The sequence below is a fragment of the Scyliorhinus torazame genome, chromosome 25, assembly GCF_047496885.1.
Source record: "Scyliorhinus torazame isolate Kashiwa2021f chromosome 25, sScyTor2.1, whole genome shotgun sequence".
Classification (NCBI taxonomy): Eukaryota; Metazoa; Chordata; class Chondrichthyes; order Carcharhiniformes; family Scyliorhinidae; genus Scyliorhinus; species Scyliorhinus torazame.
The window spans coordinates 34,436,086-34,462,095 of record NC_092731.1 but is presented as its reverse complement, the minus strand read 5'-3'; the positions used below and the strand labels follow the sequence as shown (position 1 = coordinate 34,462,095).

At 46.1% G+C, this 26,010-nt stretch overlaps 1 protein-coding gene across 2 annotated transcripts in view; it reads right to left on the bottom strand.

The window, feature by feature from the left end:
- LOC140402476 (uncharacterized) overlaps positions 1-26,010 on the bottom strand; it is a 146,506-nt gene that overhangs the window by 27,971 nt on the left and 92,525 nt on the right. For both annotated transcript variants that reach the window (XM_072490291.1, XM_072490292.1), the window contains exons 20-23: positions 21,567-22,048; positions 9,236-9,330; positions 8,249-8,300; positions 3,387-3,530 (exon numbers count right to left, since the gene is read on the bottom strand). In XM_072490291.1, the coding sequence (XP_072346392.1) occupies positions 3,387-3,530; positions 8,249-8,300; positions 9,236-9,330; positions 21,567-22,048 (773 nt within the window). The remainder of the gene's footprint in view (positions 1-3,386; positions 3,531-8,248; positions 8,301-9,235; positions 9,331-21,566; positions 22,049-26,010) is intronic.

Below are 26,010 nucleotides of genomic sequence, written 5' to 3'. Positions count from 1 at the left end.
AATCTGCTCATCTGGGCCACTGTCATGTGAGCTCAGTGCACAACCTTAAATTGGATTAGGCTGAGCCTGGCACATGTTGCGGTTGTGTTGACCCAACTCAACGCGTCCGCCCAGAAGCCCTCCTCTATCTCTCCCCCCACGTTTGCTCAGCTCCTCGGTCTGCGCCTCCTGCGATCCCATAAGCTCCTTATATACGTCCGAAACGCTCTCCTCTTCTATCCATCCTCTAGAAACCACCCTATCCTGAATCCCCCTCAGTGGCAGGAGTGGGAAGGTTGGTACCTGCTTCCGCAGAAAGTTCCCCCCCGCAAGTGTACACTTCTCCTCCAGCGCCCTCATACTCAGAAAGCTCCATTCTATAAACCAGTCGTTTACCAGCGCCCCCAGACTTGTGCCCTTGCAAGAAGCCGCCTCCACACGTGCCCATGCCGACTCTCTCTGCCCGCCCGACTCCCCCCCAACCCACCAGTCACTTCCTAACCATGGCTATATTAGCCACCCAGTAATAATTGCTGAAATTCAGCAGCGCCAGCCCACACTCCCCCCGACTCCGCTCGACAATTGCCCTCTTCACTAGAGGGGACTTGCCCCCCCACACAAACCCCGCAAAAACTTTATTGACCTGCTTAAAAAAGGACCGCGGGATGAAGATGGGGAGACATTGGAAAACGAATAGGAATCTTGGGAGGACCGTCATTTTTACCGTTTGAATTCTGCCCACCAGAGACAACGGGAACACAACCCATCTCCAGAAATCCTCCTTCGTCTGATCCACCAACCGGGCCAAGTTCAATTTATGCAGCCTGTCCCAATCTCTCGCCACTTGGATACCTAGGTATCTGAAACTGCCCCCTACCACTCTGAACGGTAATTCCCCCAGTTGCCTCTCCTGACCCCTCGCCTGGACCACAAACATCTCGCTCTTCCTCATATTAAGCTTATACCCAGAGAACCGGGCGAATTCCTCCAAAATTCCCATAATTTCTTCCATCCCCTCCATTGGATCTGAAACATACAAAAGCAGGTCATCCGCATACAGCGAGACTCTGTGCTCCACCCCCCCCCCCCCCCCCACCCCGGACCAGCCCCTTCCAGTCCCTTGAGGCTCTCAGAGCAATTGCCAGGGGCTCTATAGCCAGCGTAAACCGCAGTGTGGAGAGGGGACATCCCGGTCTTGTCCCCCGGTGCAGTCTAAAATAGTCCGAAGTTGTCCTCATCGTCCATACGCTTGCCACAGGAGCCTGGTACATCAACCTGACCCAGTCAATAAAGCTCCTTCCAAATCCGAACCGCTCCAGAACCTCCAACCCGGTTGAAAGCTTTCTTCACATCCATCGCGACCACGACCTCCCCCTCCCTACTCTCCGGGGGCATCATGATCACGTTGAACGGCCTTCTTACATTGGCCACCAGCTGCCTACCCTTCACGAACCCGGTCTGATCCTCCACAATAACGTCCGGTACACAGTTCTCAATCCTAGAGGACAAAATTTTGGCAAACAGTTTGGCGTCTACGTTCAACAGGGAAATTGGCCTGCAAGACCCACATAGCTCCGGGTCCTTGTCCCGTTTCAGGATAAGCGAAATTGATGGCACAGCATCCAAGGGTGATGATACACTCTTGGCACTGACCATCATGTTTGCGCTCATTCATGTCTGGACATCTCCTGGCTGCCCATGGATAGAGGATCTCTCTCGTTCACCTCCGCCAAGGCAGCCAATGTCAGAGAACTCTGGAACTTTGCAGCATTAATCAGTGTTCTTCTTGTTCACATTCGCTTCCCCCAAAAATTCTGGCACCTGCTTGAGCTAGATTGCACCTCCTCTTAAATTTAAAAAAATGTATACATGGGGATGTGGTCTTCACTGGCTAGGCCAGCATTTATTGCCCATTCTTAACTGCCTTTGAGAAGGAGGTGGGGTGAGCTGCCTTCTTGAATCGCTGCAGTCCAGGTGTAGGTGCACCCACAGTGCTGTCAGCGAGGGGGTTCCAGAATTTTGGCGACAGCGAAGGAACAGCGATATATTTCCATGTCAGGATGGTGCTTTATTTGGTGCTAGTTTTGCAAAAATTCTGGTTCACCACTAAGGCATGTAGCCAGCAGTGTGTTCAGCATTGCCAGCACACCACGATCATGCAAAATGGCAGTACGCGTGCCGACTGCATTAGAAGCATTGCCGCACCCATACCAGTTTTCTTGCCTTGTCCAATTTCTTGGTCGTGATGCTTTTTCCCTCCCCCAGTTTCAGTTAAATCACAATTCAGCTCACTTCTAAACTGGTTCTTCTTAGCATTTCTATTTGTTCTGGCATAGTCATTCGCCCTTTAAAGATGATCTAATTGTACAGAAACATTTGACTTGCTTCAGCCAATAGGTTCCCAACGTTAATGGGCAAAAGTGACTTGAAAACGAGACAATTAAACCACAAAACTAATACTCTAAAGAACTATACAAAGATTTTTATTATGTGCTTTTATCATTTCCTTAGAAAGGCAACAAGACTGTACAATTCTGTTCTGTTGGCAATTTCTTCTCAACTTACTCCTGCAGAAAGAATTTTCCTTATGTATTACAAATGATCTTTGCAAGATTGTACTTCAAGTCAGGGGTCAGCCCCAAGAGAGTGAACCAGTGGACGTTTCCATTAGTATGTCAGTTTTGTACTTCAAGTAAAAGTAAGTAAAGTCGCCATTGACCCAGAGGGCCATAGGCTGCTTTCCCCTTTTGAGGGGGAGAGCTGACTGGTGGTGATTTAACCCAAGGATCACCACACCTCAGACGCGGGGCAAGGTCGAGAAGGCAGGTCCTTCAGGAATTGAACCTGCGCTGCTGGTCTCGCTCTGCATCACAAACCAACTGAGCTGAACTACGATCTCCCCCTCTCTCAACTCCTCCAAGTCAAGCAGTCTGTTGATATCCTCTTGGTGGCATGCTGGAGGGTTGACATTTCCTATGAAACGTACTCTGACATCAACTATCATTTTCAGAAGCAGTAACGACAAATTCACAAGTTGTATGCTAATGATACAAGAGCAATAAATATTCCAGGTGACAACAGTTGCTGTGCTTTTGTGTTTATGGAAGAAAGTGGGAAAAGCTAGGGTAGGGTCTGTTTATGAGGTGCCTTGTTTCAACAGTGGGAACAGAAATGGAGAGAATTCTGCTGTTTTTCTCCATTGACTTTGGGGATATTAAGCAATTGGGACCGAGACTGTGGTGGGGCACACTGTATAGGATCTGTGGAAGGAATGGCTCTGATGAGCTGGATGGCCTTTATCACATTTCACTAAATTAGCTGAAGAAATTATGGAATGTTCTCTTGAAGGAAGTGGTGGGAAAGATTAGCAAATGTAAATAAAACACTAGGGAAATCCTTTGACAAACCTCATCGAGAATGGCACGCTTCGAAACCTTCTCGTCCTCAAACAGCATCTTCCTCAACTCACTGAAACGTTCCTGCATCAGTTTGCGCCACTCTCGCTCTCTCATGGTGTGCAGCAGTGGATTCTTCCTGCTCTTACACAAAATCTTTAAAATAAAAAAAAAGATTACTTGTTGCATAGTCGTGCGAGCTGATGGATGCAGAAGATGGCTGGAATTGCTTCCAACAGAAAAGGTAAAAAGGAAAGATTACATTTTTTTGCAATGGAAACAACAGAAATTCACCATCAATTACAGGCAGAATGTGGCATTGACACGGATATACACTAGAATGCCATATCGGTTCTAATCCTTGGTCCAATAAGTCCCATAAATCTAGGACACGAGATACATTCCAAGTTCATCGATTCCCATTCCAGCTGTTTCGGTATGGTAGGCAATGGGACTGTAACCATACTTAAAGAGATATCGGACAGCCTGATGAAACTTTTTTTTTAAAAAAAATCATTTATGGGATGTGCAGCCGCAAATGGTGCTGAACATCGTGCAGTCATCTGTGATCATCCTCAGTTCTGACCTCATGATGGAAGGAAGGTCATTGATGAAGCAGCTGAAGGTGGTTGAGCCTAGGACATAAAAAGCTTTCAGATCCAATGTGGATGGTTAGACTCCAAGATAGGAACAGGAATAGGCCATTCATCCCCTCAAGCCTGTCCCGACAGTCAATGAAATCATGGCTGATCTGTGGCCTAACTCTATGTAACTGTCTTTGGCCCATATCCCTTAATACTTTGCTTAACAAAAATGTATTTATCTCAGATTTAAAAACTGATCGAGCTTCAACTGCTGTTCGTGGGACAAGGTTCCAAACTTCTACCACCCTTTGAGTGAAGAAGTTCTTCCTCACATCTCTCCTGAACGGTCTGGCCCTAATTTTTAGAATCTCCAACCAGTGGAAATAGTTTATCTTTATCTGCCCTGTCTTTCCCTGTTATTATCTTGAATATTTCGATCAGATCACCCTTTATTTAACCTTCTAAATTCTGGTGAACACAGGTCCAATTTGTGTAACCTCTCCTCGTAACTCAACCCCTGTAAATCCAGGCATCATTTCTATAAACCTACGTTGCACTCCCTCCAAGGCCGAAATATCCTTCTGAAGGTGTGGTGCCCAGAACTGCTCACAGTGACTCCAAGTGGGGTCTAACCAGGGATTTGTACAGCTGCAGCATAACCCCAGTGTCTTTATATTCCAAATCTCTAGATATAAATGCTAACATTCATTAGCCTTCTTGAATATTTTCTGCACTTGTTCCTGGCATTTTAAAGATCTGTGCACCTGAACCCCCAAGTCTCTTTGGACATTAACCTTTTTCCATTCAGAAAGTGCTCTGCTCTATCCCTTTTTAAGTCAAAATAGACTATTTACTTACATTGAATTTCATCTGCCACAATTTTTCCCATTCACCTAGTCTGTCAATATCTCCTTGCAATTTTATGCTATTATCTGGACTGTCTACAATGCCGCCTAACTTTGTATCATCAGCAAATTTGGACATATGACTTTCTATGCCATCATCCAAGTAATTAATGAATAATGTGAATAATTGTGGCCCCAACACAGACCTGTGGTACACCACTAGTCACATCCTGCCAATTAGAGTAATTATCTTATCCCCACTCTGTCGCTTGCCATCATCCAATTTCCTAACTATGTCAATAATTTGCCCTCAACTCCATAGGTGGCGCAGTGGTTAGCACTGCTGCCTCGGGTGACTGTGTGTACAGTTTGCACTTTCTCCCTGTGCCTGGGTGGGTTTTCTCCGGGTGCTCTGGTTTCCTCCCTCAGTCCAAAGATGTGCAGGTTAGATGGATTGGCCATGATAAAATAGCCTCTAGAGTCCAGGGATGTGCAGGTTAGGTGGGGTTACAGGGAGAGGGCAGGGGAGTTGGTAGTGTGCTCTTTCAGAGGGTGGTGCAGACTCGGGTGGCCGAATGGCCTCCTTCTGCACTGGAGGGATTCTATGGCTTCCACCTTAGCCAACAGCCTCTAATGAAATGAAAATGGCTTAGTGTCACAAGTAGGCTTCAAATGACGTTACTGTGAAAAGCCCCTAGTCGCCACATTCCGGCGCCTGTTCGGGGAGGCTGGTACAGGAATTGAACGGTGCTGCTGGCCTGTCTTGGTCCGCTTTAAAAGCCAGCGATTTAGCCCAGTGTGCTAAACCAGCCCCTGTGGGACTTTATCAAATGTCTTTTGGAAGTCCATATAAATAACATCCATAGACACTGTCCACTACCTTAGTCACCTCTCCAAAAAATTCAATGGGGATTTGTCAGGCATGACCTTCCCTTCACGAATCCATGCTGGCTCTCCCTGATCAACATTTTTCAAGGTATTCGGTTACCCCATCCCTGATTATAGACTCCAGCAATTTCCCCACCACAGATGTGAATTACAGGTCTGTATTTCCCTAGTTTCCCCCTTTCACCCTTCTTAAAAAGTGGAGTGACATGAGCAATTTTCCAATCCAGAGGGTCTACTCATGAATCTAGGGAATTCTGGAATATTATAGTTAGGGCATCTACTATGTGCTCCTCTACTTCCTTTAATACCCTTGGATGGAAACTATTAGGTCCAGGGGATTTGCCACTCTTTAGTTCCGTTAATTTCCTAATTAGTGATGCTGTACTTACGTTAATTGTATTGAGTCCTTGTCCTCGATTGCCTATTAATTTTTTCGGGACTTCCGGCAAGTTATCCTCCTTGTCAGCTCTAAATACCGAGGTATTATCAATGACAATATCTCCATTTTCATCTTTGAGTGGGCCCACATTGCTCTTGACCACACCCATTTCCTTTATACAACTATAGCATTCCTTATTGGGTTAGATATCCTTTGCCAGTTTCTTTTCATAATCTTTTTGTAGCTCTTCTAAGCTGCATCGTGACCCTTTTCTGATCTTTGCATCAATCCCATTCGCCTGGATCTGTGCTGTGTTTTATATTTTTGTAATCCCCTTCTTTTAGTTTTATGCTGTCCATAACCTCTTTTAGTTGTCCATGGCTGTTTATTTTGTGAAGTGAAGCTCTTTGCTCTCCGGGTCCATACTTGCTCTGGATCTCGTTAAATGTTTCTTTAAATATTCTTTACTGTTCTTCAGTCGCTTGACCCATTAACAGATGTTCCCAGTTTACCGTGGACAGTCTCGGTCTCATCCCTTTGTAGTCAGCCTTACCAGAGTCTAAAGTTCTAGCAGCTGAATCGTGCTTTTACTTTCTGCCGTTAAATTGAATTTGATCATGTTGTGATCACTATTTGCTAATTTTTTGTGCAAAGTTAGGCTACTAATTAAATTTGTCTCATTACTCATAACCAAATCTAATATTGTCAGTCTCCTTGTTACACCTAGAACATATTGCTGCAGGAAACTATCCTAGACACATTCCAGACATTTACTGCCTTTCTGACAGGTGCTGGTCTACCTCTCCCAATCAATGTGTAAGTTAAAATCCCCCATTCATACTTCTCTGCCTTTGTGACACACTTGCCTAATTTATACAATCCAACACCTCAGAGCTGCTACCAGGGGGTCTTTACACAATACCCATTACCGTTTTAGATCCTTTTCTGTTCCTCAGTTCAGCCCTATGGTCTCTCCACAGGATGCTTTCCCCTCATTATATCCTCCCTCACCAAGAGGTGAGAGTATTTCCAATCAGTGAGGCTACTCCACCCCCTCTGCCATCTTCCCTGTCCCTCCTGTAAACTTTATAACCAGGAATATTCAGTTCCCAGTCCCGACCATCCTGCAGCCACGTCTTGGTAATAGCTACTACATCATAATCTTCAATTTGCATTTGGGCTCATCTCGTTTATTCCTCACACTCCGTGCATTAGTATATACAACTCTGACTGGGCTACTCCCCCTGACCTGTCCCTCAGCACTGATGCTTTATTTGTTTGTTTATTATCTCTCTTCTGGTTTGGCCAGTATACATCTTGTAGTTTTGCCATTAGCTGCAGTTCCAGAATTCGGGTTCCTGACTATTTATTTACTCTCTGCCCTGCTGCTTCTTTTTGGAACTGTCCCAGATGGGTTCCGGTGGAGGCCGTCCCAACGGTACAGTTCCCCCCTGTCCCAATACTGATGTCAGTGCAGATCTTAATGATGTTTAGATAGGTTCATGAATGCCCAGATATATGCATTCAATATTATGGTGAGAAAGCAACAGTGACAGATCATTTGCACTGAGTGGCAAGATGCTAACAGAGGCACAAACTTTTGTTCATCATAAAAAGGATGAAACGGTCGGCTGGAAAATAATTGTTTACACGGCAGGCGGCCAGAATGTGGCTATCGCCAAAAAGTAAATATTCAAGGATATGAGGGTTGGCAAGGCCAGTAGGATTAGACAAATTGGTGAGAAATGAGCATCAGCAGAGATCGGACGGACTACACAACCTGTTTTTTTTTAAAATAAATTTAGAGTGCCCAACTCATTTTTTCTAATTAAGGGGCAATTTAGCATGGCCAATCCACCTACTTGCACATCTTTGGGTTGTGGGGGCGAAACCCACGCAAACACACACGGAGAGAATGTGCAAACTCTACACGGACAGTGACTCAGAGCCGGGATCGAATCTGGGACCTCGGCGCCGTGAAGCAACAGGGCTAACCCACTGCGCCACCGTGATGCACCATACAACCTGTTTTAATGTTCCTGTATTTAATGATACCACAGTTCAGCTTCTAATGCCGCATTTTTAAAATTAACAGAAGTTTGACCTATCGGAATACACAAACTCTCACAAATGCAGAACGCAGGATTAAATCAATCAATGTTATACATTTCAGCTTACCTTTCTCCCGAGTGCAAACCTAGGAGATTGCGAATAATTGTGAAAGTGCCACCTAAAAAAAGATTAAATTATTACGAGGTGTGACTTATTTTTGTTGCAAAGATTATTCCTGAGTAAATGCACTTGTTGCAGCAGCAAAACTGGATTAAAGATGCGAAAAGTTTCCAAATCCTTACGTGCTGTTATCTAGTTCAGCTAAACAACATTTCTCAGCATCTTTGAGGTGGAATGGGGAGTATGAAAAAAAAGAGACAGCCTCAATTATTGTCCCTTGACTCCCTATTCCAACTTGATTGGCAGATGAGGACACGATCCAGCCCCTATAGTACTGGCCATGGATGAATGGCCCACAGTAGCAGGGCAATCTGGGCATGGTGATGGAAACCATCTGTGGAACCAAAGCTGAACAGGAAGTCAGCACCTTCAGGAGAGGAGAAAGGAGTAACCTACTAAGCAGAGCATTCTGATGCCCATGTTCTTATTCCCTGCCATGACACTGGAGTGGGAAGCAAAGCAGAGCTTATGTATCTTTCATGTTGCAAAACTGGGGTGGGTGGCACACAGCAAAAAATGTGAATTCGCTGCTCTTCCATCTCTCTCAATGGTTGACTCCAGAACACTGGAAACGGGTTACCTACCCAGGTACAAGAGCTGTACAGCCCAGGGGCATCAATGGGGGAGACTGTATGCTATCAAATGTTAGTAGTAGGATTTATTGTTTTTCAGAAACTTAAAAGCACATGAGCAGCTGCAAAACGCACTGTGCCAATATATTCAAACTCAGAAGTTACTGATTACACATTTTAAATCGCTTTAAACAAAAACTAGCAAAGTCAGACAACAGATAAGCATTTTAAAAAGGGATCAGATTGGTGATAGAGAGAGGGAGAGAGGCAGAGAGAGATGGCTCTGGGCTGGAAAGGCATAAACCTCATGACAATTGAAATGATGCAAAATGACGACAATTGTCAAAATGCTGGTACTGACCTGGAAGGTGCGCATAATTTCTCAGTTGCTGCCGTCTCGTCGGCTACTTCACCATCTTCCATCTCAATATCTGCACTTTCGCTCTCCGAGTGACTCTGTATCAGTCAGTATGGACACAAAAATGGTCATGGATGAAAAAAAAAAAAAAGGCCATTTGACCCACAAATAACCCAATTCACTCAGCCAGGCATTCGGAACTCCCCAGATTGTTCCAGTTACACTCCGACTTGTTTCTAAGACGCATTTTACTTTGAATTGAAATGTGATTAGTCTCAGATGAGTTACCTAGGTTTAAATATTCTTGATTTCTAGCAGGGGAGCACAAACCTACATGGGGCGACATAGGGAGGGAGAGTGGGCCTTAGTTTGCATTCACCTCAAAATTGCTGATCTTGGGGTTTTGGTTTCGGGTTTATTCCCCAAATGAGGTAACGAAGCTTTTCCAGAGCTCTAAACACACAAAATTCAAACAGGCAAAACTAGTGTCTGAGAAATGAAATGCATGTCGCCTGGGACTTGGATCACTATGTGACAGAGTTTGGATTTGTCCAATTATACATCCCAGCTCCATAACGCTCAGAATTATTTTTAAAGTAAAGTAAAGCTTGGCCGTTGCATTTGCTAAAGCAGTGGGCAACTAGAATGCTAATGACGCCCCCGAACTGGTCAGGAAAACGGCAACATTTTCAGACAAGGCCTTTCTAAGAATCAGAATCCACCAGCAAATGCTCAAAATATTGGAGAAACTCTGCTGCGGGTAAATAAAGACAAGAACATCGAATTCTAGCTCAAATAGAAACATAAAAACCTTTCTGTGCTACTTCAACTAGAAAAAGAAGTGTTGAGAAAAGCTGCCTGGAAAAATGGTTCAAATCGTGTCTGATGCAACCTTTGATAAGTTTCCAGCCATACTGCCAGTTACCCACTGTATTAACAGCATTGCCAGGGATTTGTTCACATCTGGACAGTCCACATGATTGTGTATAAAAAACAGGTGTTTGCCTGCATAATGTGTAACCAGGTTTATACTGACAATTAGACAGATCCCGCTGGCAGTTCCCATACCTCTGGAGCAGAGAGCTGTTGGCACAAGGCCGACAGCAGCACATGATCAATGTTGACACTCCACTGTAAACACAGGAACAATTTATAGATCATCCCAACACGGTTCATAGCAGGGGAAGCAAACCGTACCCACAGGGTGAGAAGTGGTGACTAAAGCATCAACTTTGAATTGCAAACGTCTCGTCCTTGTTCAACAATAGGGTAAACTCAACAACGTCAGTTTAACTTTGGTGGTGGGGAAACCTGTAGAGACTGTAATTCAGGACTTCATTAATGGTCACATGGACAAATGCAGGTCACTGAAGGAGAGCCAGCGTGGATTTGACAAGGGGAAAAAAAAGTGACCAATTTGCTGGAGCTCGGCGAAGATGGTCGATGAGGTAATGCTCTTGATGTGGCACAGTGTGGACTTCCAAAAGGCATTTAATCCAGAGCCACACAGGTTTGTGAGGGAGGTTCGAGCTCATAGAATAAAATGGACAGTAGCAACATGGATACAACATTGGCTGAGTGACAGGAAACAGATGGTAATGGTTAATGGATGTTTTTCAGGCTGGAGGAGGGTTTGTGGTGGAGTTTCCCAGGAGTCGGTATTGAGACCCTTGCATTTCACGATGACCTTGGAGATGGCTCTCAGCAAGGTGTTCACAAGTCATTTAAGGTGGCAGGATAGGTTGAGAGACAGTTAATAAAGCAAACAGTATCCTAGACAAAAAAAAGAAAATGTTGGAAAAAACCAAGTCTGGCAGTATCTATGGAGAGAGAAAATAGAGTTAACCTTTCGAGTCCATATGACTTTAGAGCAGTATCCCATGCTTTATTAATAAGGGCTTACAGCACAAGAGCAAGGAGGTTATGTTCAACTTGTGTAAGACACAAGTTAGGCATCAGCTGGAGTATTGCGAACAGTTCTGGGTGCCACATTTTAGTAAGGATGTGAAGGCATTGGAGAAAGTGCAGAAGAGGTTTACCAGAATAAACAGAGCCCTGAAGAAGTGTCATGCAGATTTGAAACGTCCACTGTTTCTCTCTCCAGAGATGCTGCCAGACCTACTGTGTTTTTTCAGCATCTGCTGCTTTTATTGGAAGAGTTGGGACCATTTTTCTTGGAGAAAAGGCAGCTGAGAGGAGATTTGATAGAAGTATTCAGCACGAGGGGTCTGGACAGAGCAGATAGGAAATGTTCCCACTCGTGAAAGAATGGAGAACGAGAAAAGTAATTGGCAACAGAAGCAAAAGCGATATGAGAAAAACTTTTTTTAAGGTCTGGAATACACAGCCTGAGTGTGCGGTGGAGACCAGGTTTAATCGTGGCATTCAAGAAGGAATTGGATGGTCTGAAAAGGAACAATATTCAGGAACAATATAAAAGGAACAAGACTCCAGGACAATGGCACTCGGTGAAATGCTCATTTCGAGAGTCAGTGTAGACACATTGGGTCAAATGACTGCCTTCTGTGCTGTAACAGGTCTTATTTTTTCATGGGATGTGGGCAACACGGGCAAGGCCAGCATTTATTTCCCACCCTGCAGCCATCTGGGATGGCCACTTACAACTAGGGACAGAGAAACTCGCAAAGCCTAGCAGGTAAAATGAACAAGGCAAGACTCAGGCAGGCTCAGAGCCTGAAATGTATATTTGCAAGCAAGGAGTCCAGACAGTATCGAGACTCCGACCAATTAGCATTTTGATGGGCCGATTAGCATTCGATAGCCCATCTTCACCAGAACAAAGGACTGGCACTTGAGCGACCGGTACAGACACAGACATTTTGGCGCCACTCCCTGTTGAGGGGAAGCGTAAACAACGGGGTCAGTGACCGCTTGGGACACACCCAGCCATCCAGATCCCTGCCCACTTATTGGTTAGGAATCGAACAGTGTGATCAGGGATCACCCAATTAGTGCGGCCCAAACCGGAGGACCGCCCAAAAGAGCGCGAAAACCTCCAAGTATAAGAAGAAACCCCCAAGTATAAGAAGAGTCTGCCATATGTTCGTCCTCTCTTGGACCAGGCCCCCTGGCTACGACCATTTCCCAAGTGCAGCACCACCAGAAGCAAGTCCAAGTTCAACGCTCGCTTCGCTCGCTACCAGACGGATGAGCCTAGCTGAGCAGCAGTTACTCCTTCGGACTCGATAGATCCAAAATTGGACAGCGGCCACTGTTCCTCTGATCTAAGCCGTGTGACCGAAGTTAAGTACAGGTTGTCTTCGTCGATAGGTGTAGTTAACTAGTAGTGTTTCTGTTGCATGACTAAGTGTGTGTAAATAAAGTACCCTTGACCTTGAACTAACTAACTGGTGTTTGGCTCTTTGATCGATATCCGGTTGAACCTTGTGGTGGTATCATTTGATACCTGGCGACTCAGCATTAGAACATAGATGCCAAAGAAAGGAGGGCAAACCCACTGATTGCCATAATTGGAACAGAGCCACAGGAAAAGACAGAGATACAGAAAAGGCAACAACCCCTAAGATCATTTGAAATAAAATGGGAGTGAACCTCCTTGAATTGCTGTAGTCTGTGTAATGCAGGTACTCCCACAGTGCTGTTAGGTGGGAGGCAGGGGATCCGGAATTATGGCTCAGCAGCATGTCAGAAAGGATTGCGTTCCAAAACACGGCTGTGTACAATTGGAGGGGAACTTGATGATGTTCCCACACTTTTGCTGTCCTTCTCGTTCTAGGTGGTAGACGTTGTGGCTTTGGGAAGAAGCCTCGTGGAATGATGCACATCAAGCAAACCGCTTTGTCCTGGATGCTATTGAGTTCGAGTGTTACTGGAGCCACAATCATCCTGGCAAACGGAAAGTATTCCATCACACCCCTGACTTATACCTTGTGGATGTTCAAAAGAGTCAGATAGTGAGTCACTGGTCACAGATTAGCTCCCATAGTTAGATGACAGGTCCAGTTTAGTTTCTAGCCAATGGTAACCCCCCCCTGAAATATGCGGATAGTGGGGGATTCAGCGACGATAATGCAGTTGAATGCCAAAGGGAGAGATTGTTAGATTCTCTCTTGCTGGAGATGGTTGGTGCTTGGCACTTGTGACACAAATCTTTCTTCTAGCCCAAGTCTGAATGATGTCCAGGTCTTGCTGCAAGGGGACACAGACTGCTTCAGTGTCTTGGGAGTTGTAATGGATCTGAACACTGTGCAATAATCAGCTAACATCCCCATTTCTGACCTAATGAAGCAGGAAGGGTGATTGCTAAAGCAGAAGATGATGGTTGGGCCTTGGACATTGACCAGAAGGACTCCTGCGGCAATGGCCTGGTGCGGAGATGATTGACCTCTGATCACAACTATGGTCATTTGTGCTACGTTCAACGCCGGCCAGTTAGGTCCCTGATCCTAACTCAAGTTCAATTTTACTAGGGCTTTTTGATGCCACACTCAATCAAATGCTGCCTTGATATTAGGGAGAGGACTCCCAGCTCTGGAATTTAACTCCTTTGTCCATGTTTGGACCAAGGTCTGGAAGTTGTGAACAGGGTGATCCTGGTGGAACCCAAGCATCAGTAAGCAGATTATTGATAACCACCACATGAAGGCACTGTCAACTAGATAAAGCAAATAAACTTACACAATAAAGGGAATGGACTGTTCTTACCCGTGTAAAAGTCTTTTTGAACCAGTTTCATCGGCAAAAAAATTAAAAGCCAACTGGTTTCGAAGGGTTCACATGCATGGGCCCATACAGCATCCAGTACATGGACCGGCTATCCACACAAGTTCACTGATTGGCCAGCTCCCCATGGCCTGTTGCTATTTCAAGGATATTGTCCGCAAGGTGTGCTGTGATCTGGGATGTCTGCGATGGCAATGTTAGCGGAGAATCAGTTCAAGCAACGCCTGCTGGGCAAGCAGGTCAGCCTCATGACTTTTCCAAACAGTGTTGCATAAGAACTAGGGAGCAGGAGTAGGCTAACTGACCCCTCGAGCCTGCTCCGCCATTCAATAAGATCATGGCTGATCTTTTGTGGACTTGGCTCCACTTACCACCCGCTCACCGTGACCCTTAATTCATTTACCGTTCAAAAATCTATCTATCTGTGCCTTAAAAATCAATGAGGTAGCCTCAACTGCTTCACTGGGCAGGGAATTCCATAGATTCACAATCCTTTGGGTGAAGAAGTTCCTCCTCAACTCAGTCCTAAATCCCCCTTATTTTGAGGCTATGCCCTCTAGTTCTAGTTTCACCCGCCAGTGGAAACAATTTCCCTTCTTCTATCTCAACTATTTCCTTCACAATTTTATGTGTTTCTATCATTCCCTCATTTGTCTAAATTCCAATGAGTATAGTCCCAGTCTACTCAGTCTCTCCTCATAAACCAATCCTCTCAACTCTGGAATCAGCCTCGTGAATCTCCTCTGCAGAGCCAATACATCCTTTCTAAAGTAAGCAGACCAAAACTGTACACTGTACTCCAGGTGTGGCCTCACCAGCACGCTATACAGCTGCAGCATAACCTCCCTGTTTTTAAACTCCATCCCTCTAGCAATGAAGGACAAAATTCCATTTGCCTTCTTAATTACTTGCAGCACCTGCAAACCAACATTTTGCGATCCATGCACAAGGACACCCAGGTCTCTTTGCACAGCAGCATGCTGCAATTTTTTAACCATGAAAATAATAGCCCATTTTGTTGCTATTCCTACCAAAATGGATGACCTCACATTTACCAACATTGTACTCCATCTGCCAGACCCTTGCCCACCCAAATTATCTATATCCCTCTGCAGACTTTGTGTCCTCTGCACACACCACTGATCTTAGTACCATCTGCAAACTTTGACACATTACACTTGGTCCCCAACTCCAAATCATCTATGTAAATTGTAAACAATTGCAGTCCCAAAACTGATCCCGGAGGCACAACACTAGCCACTGATCGCCAACCAGAAAAACACGCATTTATCCCCACTCTTTGCTTTCTGTTAGTTAACCAATAACTCCTTTCTGCTGGCTTTTTTTGCGGAGTACGCAAAGCAGTCCCTGGAATGAGAGAGGCTGTCAACAGGGGCTTTGATCTCTGAAAAAAATATGGTCTATTTTTTAACAGGAGATTGGCTTCTTTTACACGGGTATATACTGCAGAAGATGTTTGATATTCACAAGTGTAAAGCATCACATATTCAACAGAAATGTATAGAACATGCAGGATCACTGCTTTGTCCTGGATGATGTTGAGCATGGAGGGGGATAGGAACGGACAGTATGGGAAGGTATTTAATTGGGGAGGGGAATTTATACTGCCATTAGACAGGGGCTGAGGAGCATAAAGTGGGAACAATTGTTCTTGGGGAAATGCACAACAGTAATGTGGGGGTTGTTTAAGGAGCACTTGCTGCAAGTGCTGGGTTAGTTTTGTCCCACTGAGACGAGGAAGGAATGGTAAGGTGAAGGAGCCTTGGATGACAAGAGAAGTGGAGCTTCTAGTCAAGAGGAAGAAGGAAGCTTACGTAAGGTTGAGGAAGCAAGGATCTGGCACGGCTCTAGAGGGTTACAAGGTAGCCAGGAAGGAACTCAAAAATGGACTGAGGGGAGCTAGAAGGGGGCATGAAAAAGCCCTGGTGGGAAGGATTAGGGAAAACCCCAAGGCGTTCTACACTTGTGAGAAATAAGAGGATGATCAGAGTGAGTGTAGGGCCAATCAGGGATAGTGGAGTGAACTTGTGCCTAGAGTCTGAGGAAGTAGGGGAGGCCCTAAATGAATATTTTGCTTTAGTATTCACTAGAGAGAGGGACCTTGGTGCTCATGAGGACAGTGTGAATCAGATTAATAGACTCGAACAGGTTGATGTTAAGAAGGTGGATGTGCTGGAAATTCTGAAAAGCATCAGGATAGATAAGTCCCCTGGGCCTGACAGGATTATACCCAAGGTTACTATGGGAAGCGAGGGAGGAGATTGCTGTGCCATTGGCGATGATCTTTGCGTCCCCACTCTCCACTGGAGTAGTACCGGATGATTGGAGGGAGGCGAATGTTGTTCCCCTGTTCAAGAAAGGGAATAGGGAAATCCCTGGGAATTACAGACCCATCAGTCTTACGTCTGTGGTGAGCAAAATTTTGGAAAGGATTTGGAGAGATAGGATTTATGATTATTTAGAAAAACATAGTTTGATTAAAGATAGACAGCATGGCTTTGTGAGGGGCAGGTCATGCCTCACAAACCTCATTGAATTCTTTGAGGATGTGACGAGACACACTGATGAAGGTTGGGCAGTGGATGTGGTGTGTATGGATTTCAGTAAGGCATTTCATAAGGTTCCCCATGGTAGCCTCATTCAGAAAGTTAGGGGGCATGGGATACAGGGAAATTTGGCTGTCTGGATACAGAATTGGCTGGCCGAAAGACAGCGAGTGGTAGTGGATGGAAAATATTCCGCCTGGAGGTCGGTGACCAGTGGTGTCCCGCAAGGGTCTGTTCTGGGACCTCTGCTCTTTGTGGTTTTTATAAATGACTTGGATGAGGAAGTGGAAGGGTGGGCTAGTAAGTTTGCCGATGACACGAAGGTTGGGGGAGTTGTAGATAGTGTTGAGGGCTGTTGCAGGTTACAACAGGACATTGATAGGATGCAGAGCTGGGCTGAGAAGTGGCAGATGGAGTTCAACCTTGATAAATGTGAAGTGATTCATTTTGGAAGGTCGAATTTGAATGCTGAATACAGGGTTAAAGGCAGGATTCTTGGAAGTGTGGAGGAACAGAGGGATCGTGGGGTCCACGTACATAGATCCCTCAAAGTTGCCACCCAGGTTGATAGGGTTGTTAAGAAGGCGTGTGGTGTGTTGGCTTTCATTAACAGGGGGATTAAGTTTAAGAGCCATGAGGTTTTGCTGCAGCTTTATAAAACCCTAGTTAGACCACACTTGGAATATTGTGTCCAGTTCTGGTCGCCTCATTATAGGAAGGATGTGGATGCTTTGGAGAGGGTACAGAGGAGATTTACCAGGATGCTGCCTGGACTGGAGGGCATGTCTTATGAAGAAAGGTTGAGGGAGCTAGGGCTTGTCTCACTAGAGCGAAGAAGGCAGAGAGGTGACTTGATAGAGGTGTACAAGGTGATGAGAGGCATGGATAGAGTGGATAGCCAGAGACTTTTCCCCAGGGTGGAAATGACTGTCACGAGTGGACATAATTTTAAGGTGACTGGAGGAAGGTGTAGGGGAGATGTCAGAGGTAGGTTCTTTACACAGAGAGTGGTGGGTGTGTGGAATGCACTGCCGGCAGAGGTGGTGGAGTCAGAGTTATTAGGGACATTTTAAGCGACTCTTAGACAGGCACATGGACAGCAGTAAATTGAAGGGGTAGGTTAGGTTGATCTTGGATTAGGATTAATCTAATGGTTGGCACAACATTGTGGGCTGAAGGGCCTGTGCTGTGCTGTACCGTTCTATGTTCTATGATAGGGCAGCACGGTAGCATTGTGGTTAGCATAATTGCTTCACAGCTCCAGGGTCCCAGGTTCGATTATGGCTTGGGTCACTGTCTATGCGGAGTCTGCACGTTCTCCCAGTGTGTGCGTGGGTTTCCTCCGGGTGCTCCGGTTTCCTACCACAGTCCAAAGATGTGCAGGTTTAGTGGATTGGCCAAGCTAAATTGCCCTTAGTGTTGGGTGGGGTTACTGGGGATATAGTGTGGACCTTGGGTAGGGTGCTCTTTCCAAGAGCCAGTGCAGACTCGATGGGCCGAATGGCCTCCTTCTGCACTGTAAATTCTATGTCTATGTCCTGAAGCCGAGATGATTGACCTCCAACCACCACAACCATCTTCCTTTGTGCCAGGTATGACTCCAACCAGGGGGTTTCCCCCGATTCCCACTGAACTCCAGTTTTGCTCGGGCTCCTTGATCCCATACTCGATCAAATGTTGCCTTGATGTCAAGGGCAGTCACTCTCACCTCACCTCTGGCATTAAGCTCTTTATTCATGTTTGAACCAAGACTATTATGTGGTCAGGAGCTGAATGGTCCTGGCAGAACCAAAATTGAGCATCAGGGAGCAGGTTATTGCTAAGTGCAGCTTGATAGCACTGTTGATGACGGTTTCCATCACTTTACGAATGATTTACAGTAGACTGATAGGGTGGTAATTGGCCTAGTTGGCCTGTCGTGCGTTCTGTGCAGAGGACACACCTGGGTAATTTTCCACATGGTCGGGTAGCTGCCAGTGTCGCAGCTCTACTGGAACATCTTGGCTAGCGACACAGCCAGTACTGGAGCACACGTTTTCAACACAATTGCCGGAATAGTGTCAGGGCTCAGAGCTTTGCATTAGGAATCCAAAGCTTGGAGTCATTTCTTGCTATCATGTGAAGGGAATCAAATTGTATGCTTGTGTGTACATAATTGGCTGAAGATTAGCATGGGTGATGTTGGGGACCTCCGAAGACTGCAGGCATTGATCATCCACTCAGCACTTCTGGCTGATGATTGATGCGAATGCTTCAGACTTTTCTTTTGCACTGATGTGCAGGGTTCTTCCATCATTGAGGATAGGGATATCTGTGGAGCCTCCTCCTCCAAATTGCCCAGCATCATTCACGACTGAATGCGACAAGGTGGCAGAGCTTAGATCTGATCCATTGGTTGTGAAATCGCTTAGACGACTTGCTATTTGTGCTGTTTGGCGCGTAAACAGACCTGCATTGTAGCTTCACTCGGTTGACACCTCAGTTTAAGCTATGCCTGGTGTTGCTCCTGGCATGACCTCCTGCACTCTCCATTGAACCAGGGTTGATTCCCCGGCTTGGTGGTAATGCAGGGACTCAATTTTACAGTTTACGGTTGAGTACAATTCTGCTGCTGCTGCTGATCCACAGCTCTTCAAGGAACAAAGAAAATGTAATAATTGTGTGGGACCTATCTTCATATAGACAGGGATAATCAAATTGGGAAAAATAATCTAGAAGAGGAGTTTGTAAAATGATTTGTGACAGCTTCTTGGAGAAGTGGAATCAACTAAGAGTAACTTAGATCTAGAGTTGTGTAATGAAGCAGGGTAATTAGTGATGTTGTGGTAAAAGATTTGTTGGGAAATAGTGACCATAACACTAGTCAATGCCATGTTAAACAAAAATCTTGATCAATTATATAGCTATGAGGGGAGAGCGGACTATGGTGAATTGGGTAAACAAATTAAACGGTGGGGTGAACAATGAATAATGGGAAACATTTTTTTTTAACTATTCAAAATGTTCTTTCCTGATAGATGGTGAGCTTTTCCAGCATCCTGTTAACTCAAAATGTTTGACAGATCAACTCTGATTGGTCAAAACATTGCCATGAGGAATGATCCAGGGAATGGTTTTGTTTAGTTGAAATAGGTGCACCGTGTGGGCATGTTCCTTGTTAGCAAAGGACAGGGCCCTGTGTGTGAATGGACAAAGCTTTCAGCACACGCAAGCGAGCAACACTCCGAGCCCAACTGATAATGGGCAGCATGGTAGCACAGTGGTTAACACTATTACTTCACAGCTCCAGGGTCCCAGGTGCGACTCCCGGCTTGGGTTACTGTCTGTGCGGAGTCTGCACATTCGCCCTGTGTCTGCGTGTATTTCCTCCGGGTGCTCCGGTTTCCTCCCACAAGTCCCAAAAGACGTGCTTGTTAGGTGAATTGGACATTCGGAATTCTCCGTGTACCCGAACAGGCGCCGGAATGTGGCGACTAGGGGCTTTTCACAGTAGCTTCATTGCTGTGTTAATGTAAGCCTACTTGTGACAATAAAGATTATTTTTTTAAAAATGTTTTAATCATTAATCTTAGATTGGCCATCAGTGTGATTCTTAGCATAGAATCCTGCAATGTAGGTGACCATTTGGCCCATCGATTCTGCACTGACCCTCTGAAAGAGCATCCCAACTCCGCCCACTCCCTCACCCGATCCCCGTAACCCCAGCTAACCGTTAGACACTGAGGGGCAATTTATCATGGCCAATCTACCTAACCTGCACATCTTTGGACTGTGGGAGGAAACTGGAGCACCCTGAGAAAACCCACGCAGACACGGGGAGAACGTGCAAACTCACACAAACTCCACAGTGTGACCCAAAGTCGGAATTGAACCGGGCCCCTGGCGCTCTGAGGCAGCAGTGCTAACCACTGTGCTGCCCAATCAGGATTGTTTCGCAAGTTTTGACCGATCAAGGAATTACATCTCAATGTTGGGCACAAGTGATAATCGGTGTCACAAGTGACACGAAGATAACAATGCAAGAATGATGTGAGGCAGTGTTTTGCATGGTAGAGTGAAACACTTTTTATTGGATAGTCCCTGCAGCATTACCAGCCTGGGTGGATATTGGGCGAAGGCCAGCATAGCTCGAGAGAGAGAGACAAGAAAGACAGACACCGTCTTGGAACACAACCAGGGATGTTACACTGTTCAACACCAAGACTCGTCTTGGTTTCAAACACAAAATGATCTCAGATCATGTAGCACTGTGTATACTAGTTTCTAGTTCAGCTTCTAGTTTATTTATCACACAGCAAAACTCAGCCGCTATAAATTATTGCAATAGTCAATAGTACCATTATTTCTCACCCTCTCTGCATTTTACTGCCTTTACAATGTTGAGAACATTCTGGATCACAAGCCCTGCCCGCTCCTTTAGCTATTTATAAATATCAGCAAACAGAAGGGAGTTCTGTAGGGCAGGATAGTCCGCCTGGGGTGAAGTGAGTCATGGAGCCAAAATTCGAATTTAGATTTCTTGAAAGATCAGGCCAGGCAATACAATCAGAAAGAAAATCCACCATAAACTTCAATAATAATTAATTCCTGGTGCAGATTATTTGCTGCTACTTTTGATCATTCCCCTTCCATAGACCGAATACCCGAGACACACACAGGTAGGATCCTCTGGACATCACCCCTCGGTACCTCACTCACCTGGCTGTTCTTTCCACACAAGTGCACACTGCAAACACTGGCAGTACAACCAGTATTCCCCAGCATCTGCAAACACAGAACTCTAACAGGGTCATCTACAACCAGCAGAAGAATCCAGGGCAGTTTTGCTCAATCTGAATGAGATACCAGGAGCTGACTGCAGTGAGCAAACTACCGGACAAGCTGTGTGCATGACACTCTCGAGTCTGCACAGCTCAGTAAGTCTTTCTACTGAATAGATCAGCCAATGGAAGAGCTACAGTTAACCAACTGTAAGAGCGGAATTGGGAACACGAACAAATAAATTAATTCGCTATTCACAACTTTAACAAACAAATTCATTTGAATAGTTGATCAGTACATACCAGTATTTCCACATCAATTTCATTCACTTCATCTGTATTTATGTCAAAATCTGAATGACTGCCGAAGTCAGAGCTCCCAATGGATGATTCTTTGCTTACAGTGAAATGAGCATCTTCGTCTTTACCATTACAATTCTTTCTTCTCACAGGAGGGGGATCGGAATCATCAGGACCATCAGGGTACGTTGGTTCCTGGCAATGCTGTTCTTTGAAGTCTTCTGCCATCTTGACTTTAAGTTGACGAGTCGCCTTTAGTTCATCCTGCTCCCATTTAACTCCTGCTGTGCAAACATCACCGTGATGTTCTGATAAAACAGAAACCGTGTTGCCTTTGATCACTGCGGAATCAGACAGATCACTCTTTTTAAGCCAGTGTGGTTCAGAAGGGTTCTGAAAAGGTACAGCTCTCGCATCCGAAGCCAACTTCGTACCAAACAACTGTCCATCTTCCACTTGGTCCTCCGTTGCATCAGACCTGGTATCTGCAAAGAGAGACAGTCGAATCAGTTCACCTTTGGGGATATCCAACTGCTTACTGCTGGGAGTTTCTGATGCTACCCCAACTCTGGTGTGGGTATGTCTGGTACAACCTCACTGACGAGATAAAAGGAACTGGGCATGTTTTCCCCAAAAATTTTACGGCTGTTCCGTGGATCTGCACCAGTGGGTGCATTTAAGTGACGTAACATAACACAAAAGATACCAAGTGTGCAGGCCAGTGCTGACACTCAGGAGTTTCTGATGGAAGCACTACCAACAAGAGTCAGAGGAACTGGATATTTGGGTCATAAACTGAGGAGCACAATCCAGCAAACGTCTGGTTGGTGGTGATTTATATGGGTCATGGGTTCACCACATAAGCTGATTTGTAAAACCGCTGTTCAGGTTTTGCAAGAGCATCTTAAGTAATACAAAATCTGTTTAAAATCACTTTTCAGGTTCATGAGCAACTTAGTGGTTAATTTTACAATTTGATATTTTGGTGGGCACAGTTTTTCTTAAATGGATACAGATCGATCATATCATGGGCAACACAGGACTCAGAAATCATAGGTCTAGTGACAGACCTCACAACCCTGACTAGTGGTGATACAGTATAGCAAAAAGAGGCACCGTGTAGGTCTGTCAACAGGAATGAGGAGCAATAACTGAACACAAATATTTACGGCAAAGGGGAAAGAGAGCACATAGAAACAGCACAAGCATCAAATAAAATTTACTTGAAACCCAGAGCCCAGAATATTCCAGCCCAGAGGCGAGAAAAAAATATTTAGTGACTAAACCTCTGATGTGGGAAAGAGGAATCGGCTCAATAAAAAAAAAAAACTTGCCCTCAATTTATATATATATATTTTTTTTTTTTTTTTTAAATTTAAAATTGTTTTTATTAAAGCTTTTTTCAAACAGAATTTTTACATAACTAATAACAGAAAAATAAATGAAAAATATTTCACAAAACTAGGTGGCTGTTACCATTATACAAAAAGAAAACATACATTAGACAGTTCCCCCCCCTTCTTCAATCCACCCCCCTCTCCCAGATTGCTGCTGCTGACATTTTACCGCTCCCCATGAAAGTCAAGGAAAGTTTGACAAACTTTATTTGCTCCAGGCTGAGGAACCCAGCCATGTCACTAACCCAGGTCTCCACACTCTGGGGTTTCGCGTCCCTCCACATGAACAAGATCCATCTCCAGGCTACCAGGGAGGCAAAGGCCAACACCTTGGCACCTTTCGCTTCCTGCACTCCCGGATCCTCCGACACCCCAAAGATCGCTATTGTTGGACTCGGCTTCACCCACGTGTCCAAAATCCTGGACATAGTCCTCGCAAAGCCCTGCCAGAATTCTTTAAGCGCTGGGCATGCCAAGAACATATGGACATGGTTCGTCGGACTCCCTGAACACCTCGCACACCTGTCCTCCACCCCAAAGAACTTGGCTCATTCTCGCCGTCCTCATGTGAGCCAGATGCACCACCTTAAACCGAATTAAGCTGAGCCTGGCACATGATGAGGAAGAATTCACCCTGCCCAGGGCATCAGCCCACAGGCCCTCATCTAGCTCCTCCTCCGACTTGCCCTTCAGTTCCTCCACTGAGGCTTCCTCCGCCTCCTGCAGCTCTTGGTAGATGTCCGACACCTTCCCCTCTCCTACCCAGATGCCAGACACCACCCTGTCCTGCATCCTTCGAGGAAGTAGCAACGGAAATGTCCCCGCCTGTTTTCTGAGAAAGTCGTGAACTTGGAGGTCACTAAAGGCATTTTCCGGGGGTAGGCTGAACTTCTCCTCCAGCGCCTTCAAGCTAGGGAAAGTCCCATCTATAAACAGGTCTCCCATCCTTCTAATGCCTGCCCTATGCCAGCCTTGAAACCCCCCCGTCTATCTTGCCCGGAGCAAATCTATGGTTGTTCCGTATCGGGGTCCAAACGGAGGCCCCCTCCCCTTCCTGTGCCTTCTCCACTGCCCCCAGACCCTCAGTGCCACCGTCACCACCGGGCGTGTGGTATATCGTGCCGGCAAGAACGGCAGCGGTGCCGTTACTAGTGCCCCTAGGCTGCTGCCTTTCCATGACGCCGCCTCCTCCTCCATTCCCCATTTCCTAATCATGGCCACATTAGCCGCCCAATAGTAGCTACAGAAGTTCGGCAGTGCCACCCCCCCCCCCCCCCCCCCCCCCCGGGGCCGACTCCCGGGGTCTTGTTTGCCCACACAAATCCTGTGATAATGCTGTTCACCCGCTTGAAGAAGGATTTGGGGATGAAGATGGGAAATCACTGAAAAACAAACAGGAATCTGGGGAGAACCGTCGTCTTCACAGTCTGCACCCTTCCCGCCAGGGAAAGCAGGAGCATGTCCCATCTTTTAAAGTCTCCCTCCATCTGCTCTACAAGTAGAGATAGATTGAGCCTGTGTAGGGCATCCCAGTTCCTAGCCACCTGCATACCTAGGTAACGAAAGCTTCTCCCCAAACTTCTTGAACGTGAGCTCCCCCAGTCTCTCCTCCTGACCCCTAGCGTGGGTTACAAACAGCTCACTTTTCCCCACATTCAACTTATACCCAGAGAAGCTCCCAAAGTCCCTTAGGATCCGCATGACCTCCCCCATCCCCTCTAGCGGGTCCGAAATATACAATAGTAGGTCGTCTGCGTAGAGGGAAACCGATGCTCCGCCTCCCCCCGTACCAGCCCCCTCCAGTTCCTTGAAGTCCTGAGCGCTATGGCCAACGGCTCAATTGCCAGGGCAAACAGTAGTGGGGATAGGGGGCACCCTTGCCTCGTCCCTCGATGCAGTCTAAAATACTCCAACCTCACCGGTTCGTGGATACACTTGCTACGGGGGCCTGGTACAGTAGCTTGACCCACCCTACGAATCCCTCACCAAATCCAAACCTACCTAACACTTCCCACAGGTACTCCCGTTCCACCCTGTCAAAGGCTTTCTCTGCATCCATTGCAGCCACTACTTCTGCATCCCCTCCTTCTGAGGGCATCATAATAATATTCAGGAGTCTCCTCACATGTGTGTTCAATTGCCTGCCCTTGACCAAACCCGTCTGGTCCTCCTCAATCACTCCCGGGACGCAGTCCTCTATTCTGGTAGGCAAAATTTTCGCCAACAATTTGGCATCCACATTCAGGAGCGATATCGCCTGTAGGACCCACATTGAAGCGGATCCTTCTCCCTCTTCAAAATGAGCGAGATCAATGCCTGCAACATCGTCGGGGGGGGGGGGGGGGGGGGGTTCCTCTCTCCTTTGCCTCGTTAAAGGTTCTTAGCAGGAGTGGGCTCAGTAGCTCCGAGAATTTCTTATAAAATTCTACAGGGAAGCCGTCTCGACCGGGGGCCTTGCCTTACTGCATACTTGCTAGGCCCTTAACTATCTCCTCCAACTCAAACGGGGCCCCCAGTCCCTCCACCAGATCTTCGTCCACCCTTGGGAACCACAATTGATCCATAAATTGCTTCATCCCTTCCCCTCCCCTCGGGGGTTCTGACTCGTACAGTTTACAATAAAACTCCTTGAAGACTTCATTGATCTTCTCTGGGTCCAAGACCATATTACCTTCCTTATCCCTCACTCCCCCGATCTCCCTGGCTGACTCTCTCCTGTGAAGTTGGTGCGCCAGCATCCTACTTGCTTTCTCCCCATACTCGTAGACTGCCCCTTTCACCTTCCTCAGCCGTGCCTCCACCTTCCCAGTGGTCAGCAAATCAAACTCTGCCTGCAATCTCCGACGCTCCTTTAGCAACCCCTCCTTGGGGGTCTCTGCGTACCTCCTGTCTACTCTGAGTATCTCTCCCACCAGCCTCTCCCACTCCGCCCTCTCCCTCTTCTCTCTGTGGGACCTAATAGAAATTAACTCCCCTCTGATAACCGCCTTCATAGCCTCCCGAAACATTGTTGCTGTTACCTCCTGTGTCATTTGTTATCACATAGTTTT